The sequence below is a fragment of the Toxorhynchites rutilus genome, chromosome 3, assembly GCF_029784135.1.
Source record: "Toxorhynchites rutilus septentrionalis strain SRP chromosome 3, ASM2978413v1, whole genome shotgun sequence".
Classification (NCBI taxonomy): domain Eukaryota; kingdom Metazoa; phylum Arthropoda; class Insecta; order Diptera; family Culicidae; genus Toxorhynchites; species Toxorhynchites rutilus.
The window spans coordinates 265979093-265983927 of record NC_073746.1 but is presented as its reverse complement, the minus strand read 5'-3'; the positions used below and the strand labels follow the sequence as shown (position 1 = coordinate 265983927).

Below are 4835 nucleotides of genomic sequence, written 5' to 3'. Positions count from 1 at the left end.
GGAGTGTGGCATATCTCCTGTACAGGTGAGAGCAGTTCGGTACAAGGCCGTGATTGGGTGTGCGCGAGATGCCTCTCCAATCCCACTGATACTGATCAGTGATTACAACCTCATCCACCCGGAAGGCTAGAGTCGAGATTCAATTACAGCGACTTACAGAGCAGCGCGAGCTAGATAGAAAGGCTCTGGAATTGGAGAAGCAATATTTGGCAGACAAATACCACTTACTAGAGCAATCTTTGCTTGAAGAGGAAGATGAACTCCGCAGTGTTCGAACGCGAGCTAGCGGGAACGAGGTGTTAGAACGAGTGCATAAGGTTGCAGAGTGGGTCGAGAGATCCCGAATAGAAAGACAATTGGAAGAGATTACTTGGGAATATAGCTTATATAGATTAGGTGGGAATATAGCACAGAGAATATCCTCCCCACCCAGAACTCATCCGAGGGCGCCTAGGAATAACGACTGTTTTTGTGAATCAGTGAATATGGCGGATCTCCAAAATCAGCTTCGAGAATGCCAGCTGGGGTCACAACCCATTCACGAGCAATTACTTGAATTACAAAATCTAGTGGAATTATGCAGATTGCAAATCGCAACACAATTAGGACCACCATCACCGGGTGTTAAGTCGGAAGGCAATCCATACAATTCCAAGGGTGCTAATTCTAAAAACGAAACAATAGGGAATGAGATAGGAAACACACCGTCTCTAGAGAACATTCCTCTGAACTTAGAGAGGAACTTTTCTTTCAATCCGTTATTGCAACAACAATGCAAAACTGCCGTGAAATACAGCGCACCGAGACCGCAGAAGGATACCACACTTAACCGACGAAATCGCGCATTTAAGCAGATGGAAAACCAAGCAGCTCGGCAGCAGCAGAACATCGCGCCGGAAATTGCATCCCTTCAGCCACCAAACGTTCTGACTACAGTATGTGAACGTGATCAGCTTCGAAACTGGGGGGAGCCCCCTCTAGAATCGAAATTCCCGCAGAAGTGTCACGCAAGAGAAATTCAACAAATATTTCCACCCTCAGTAGAAGTTCCAATCGAAGCCGCGCGAAGTATGCATGGAGAGACATCTCGTCAACCACTCGAGGCCCATCACCAAGAATCTGATGTCGAGAAAAATAGAAGAATTCCGAGACCAGTACAACCGCTAGCTTTAGGAGGAATACTGATTCGAGAACCAACACCGCAACAATTAGCAGCGAGACATGTTCTCCCACGCGAATTGCCTACATTTTCCGGGAATCCAGCTGATTGGCCAGTATTCATCAGTAACTACAAGTACACTACCGAAGCTTGTGGTTACAGTGACGGCGAAAATATGATTCGCCTTCAACGCTGTCTAAAGGGTGCTGCGTGGGAGTCAGTGCAAAGCAGATTGATTTTGCCGGCGTCAATTCCACAAGTAATCGAAGCGCTGAGAATGCGTTATGGTCGTGCGGAACTACTAATCGAATCCCTTATCGATAAAACCAAGTCAGCACCATCGCCACGATCTGATCGACTGGAAACGCTAATCGAATTTGGAATGATGGTTCAAGCTCTCTGCGATCATATCATAGCTGCAGATCTTCCGGAACATCTGGCAAATCCGACGTTGTTGAAGGACTTAGTCACTAAGCTGCCAGCTGATTGCAAAATGCAGTGGGCGGGTTACCGCAGACATCAAGGTGTGGTGAACTTGAGAACGTTCGGCAATTTCATGGAGGAGATTTTTAACAATGCTTGTAGTGTATCATCTGTACAGATTCACGAACCTAAGTTGGACCGTTCTAAGATGCGTGATAGGCACCTAGTGCATTCCGAGACCGCGGGAAACGACCCGGAAAACGAGTGCAATCTTACTAACCCAGTCGAAATGACAAAACCCACTGAATGTGCTGTTTGTCAAGGAGAAGGTCACCGTACTATAAATTGCAAGATTTTTCTAGCACTTCCAGTCGACGAACGTTGGAGGAAGCTCCTCGAGTTGAAACTGTGCCGAACGTGTCTTTACGCACACGGCCGTCGGGCATGTCGAAGTACTCAACGATGCGAAGTTGATGGATGCCAAGCACGTCACCATCGTCTTCTCCATTCGTCCAATAGAGAGAGGGACACCAGTGCATGGAAAGTTGGCGAAACTGTGCAGTACCACATCCCCAAATCAATTGCACCTTCTCTGTTTTTTCGCATTCTACCCGTTACTCTGCATAGTGGACGAAAATCTGTCAGCACTTTTGCGTTTTTAGACGAAGGGTCATCCTTAACTATGATAGAGAAAAGTTTGGCGGCAGAGTTGGGAGTAACAGGATATGCTAAGCCCCTATGCCTTAAATGGACGAGTAATGTCACCCGAGAAGAGCCGAACTCACAACGTGTAACATTCGAAGTTTCCGGCGAGGAAAAGGGTAAACGCTTCATGATGAGAGACGTAGGTACCATTGAATCGTTGGATTTGCCAATGCAGAACGCACCGATAGAGAAACTGGTTAAGTGCTACAACCATCTGAAGGGCCTGCCGATTAGAAGTTATCGAAACGCTATTCCGCAGCTTTTAACAGGAGTAGACAATCTGCGGCTGATCGTTCCACTCAAGGTTCACGAAGGAGTAGAAGGAAGTCCAACTGCGACCAAAACACGGCTAGGGTGGTGTATCTATGGCGGTCAAGGAAACATAGAATATCATCCACGAAATTACCACGTTTGCGAATGTGGAGGAGAGTCGGAGTTTAACGATGCGATCAAGAAATATTTTTCATTCGAAGAAACTGGCGTTAAATCAGTTACCAGCGTAGCGTCAGAAGAGGATAAACGGGCTTTGCGCATCAAGAAACAGACAACAGTACACGTGAAGGATCGGTATGACTCGGGACTGTTGTGGAAATTTGACAAATTCGAGTTTCCTGATAGTTATCCGATGGCATATAAACGGCTACAATGTTTGGAGAGACGTATGGCGAAAGACCCAGCACTGAGAGAGAACATTGAACGACAACTTAAAGAGTATCAGGCGAAAGAATACGCACATCGTGCTACTCCAGAAGAGCTGGCTAGTGCTGACCCTCGGCGTACATGGTACCTTCCATTGGGAGCAGTAATGAATTCCAACAAACCAGGAAAAATGCGTCTAATATGGGACGCATCCGCCAAAGTTGATGGCGTATCCCTGAATACATTCCTGCTTAAAGGTCCAGATCAAGTAACATCATTGCCTACAATTCTATTTCGCTTCCGACGATACCGGGTGGCAGTGAGCGCAGACATAAAAGAAATGTTCCATCAGGTGAAAATCAGGCCCGAGGACCGTCACGCGCAGCGCTTTCTTTGGCGATCAAATCCAACAGCAGAACCGGAGGAATTCTTAATGGATGTCGCCACGTTCGGATCGACATGTTCACCCGCAACAGCGCAATACGTTAAAAATACAAACGCCCAACTGTTTGCACAAACATTTCCACGAGCTGTTGAAGGAATTGTACTTAGCCATTATGTAGACGACTACCTTGATAGTTTCCACGACGAGATTGAAGCGAAACGAGTGGCGTGTGAGGTTGAAAATATCCACGATTACGGCGGATTTGATCTCCGCAATTGGTGTTCCAACAGTTTGGACGTACTGCAGCATCTAGGATAAGATACGAGAATCCAATTGAAGCAGCTGAATCCAGAAAAGGACGACCACTCCGAACGAGTATTGGGAATGCTATGGGAAACACATACCGACGAGCTTCGTTTTTTAGCCACTTTGCCCGGCGATATCGCGCACATCGTCAAGACTGAAACCAAACCCACTAAACGTCAGATTCTCCGATGTGTAATGACACTGTTTGACCCATTAGGCTTGCTGGCCCCATTTCTTGTGTTCGGAAAAATGTTGATTCAGAGCGTATGGCGCCTTGGAATCGACTGGGATGATCAGGTTGATGATGAAGTCTATGGGCGATGGCTACAGTAGATTGAAATGTTCAATCATATCAACGAGATACGCATTCCTCGTAGTTACTTTCGTAAAGCTGGAGTATGTAGTTTTCGAAATATCGAAATCCATACCTTCGTAGATGCAGGAAAAGATGCTTGTTCGTGCGTTGTTTACTTCAGAATAGTTAACAGGACTGGAGACGTAGAAGTGGCTTTGGTAGCGGCCAAAACGAAGGTTGCGCCCCTTAAACCTATAATTGTACCACGAATGGAATTGCAAGCATGCGTTCTCGGTGCACGTCTGGCCAAGTTCGTTATCGAAGGACATGCATTCCCATATATCAGTAGCTACTTCTGGAGTGATTCCAGTACTGCACCCAGCTGGATCAACGCAGACCCTCGAAAGTACAGCCCCTTTCTAACTTTCAGAGTAGGCGAGATTTTAGAAAACACTAATCGGGCCGACTGGCGGTGGGTCCCCTCCCAGCAGAATCCTGCCGATGAAGCAACAAAATGGGGATCAGGACCTTACTTCAACACTCATAGTATTTGGTACAGCGGACCCGATTTTCTACGCCTCTCTAAAGACAATTGGCCTACATGGAAACCTACAGGAGCGGGAAACGAAGAACTGCGAAAATGTTATGTTCATCATGATGCCGTCAGACCAGAATGTATTGTCGAATTTCAACGTTTTTCCAAGTGGAGTAGACTTCAAAGGGCTGTAGGCTATGATTCATTCATAACTGTCGTAATACTTGCGGCAATGGCGAAAGAAAAAATGGGCCTCTAACCAAGGGAAAGCTAAAAAAAGCGGAGCGTACTATTTTCAGCATGGTACAGTGGCAAGCTTACCCAAAAGAAATGGCAACTCTTTCAGCGAATCAACTCCTTCCTCCGGAACAAAGACGTTTTTTGAATA

At 46.4% G+C, this 4835-nt stretch overlaps 1 protein-coding gene across 1 annotated transcript; it reads left to right on the top strand.

Moving 5' to 3' along the window:
- The first annotated feature begins 485 nt into the window (after window positions 1-485).
- On the top strand, window positions 486-3629 carry LOC129774196 (uncharacterized). Its single transcript, XM_055777901.1, has one exon. The coding sequence runs from the start codon at window positions 486-488 to the stop codon at window positions 3627-3629; it is 3144 nt and encodes a 1047-aa protein (XP_055633876.1).
- The last annotated feature ends 1206 nt before the right edge of the window (window positions 3630-4835 follow it).

Excerpts from the sequence above, each read along its gene's own strand:
- LOC129774196 (XM_055777901.1), top strand. The coding sequence starts at position 486 with ATGGCGGATCTCCAAAATCAGCTTCGAGAATGCCAGCTGGGGTCACAA.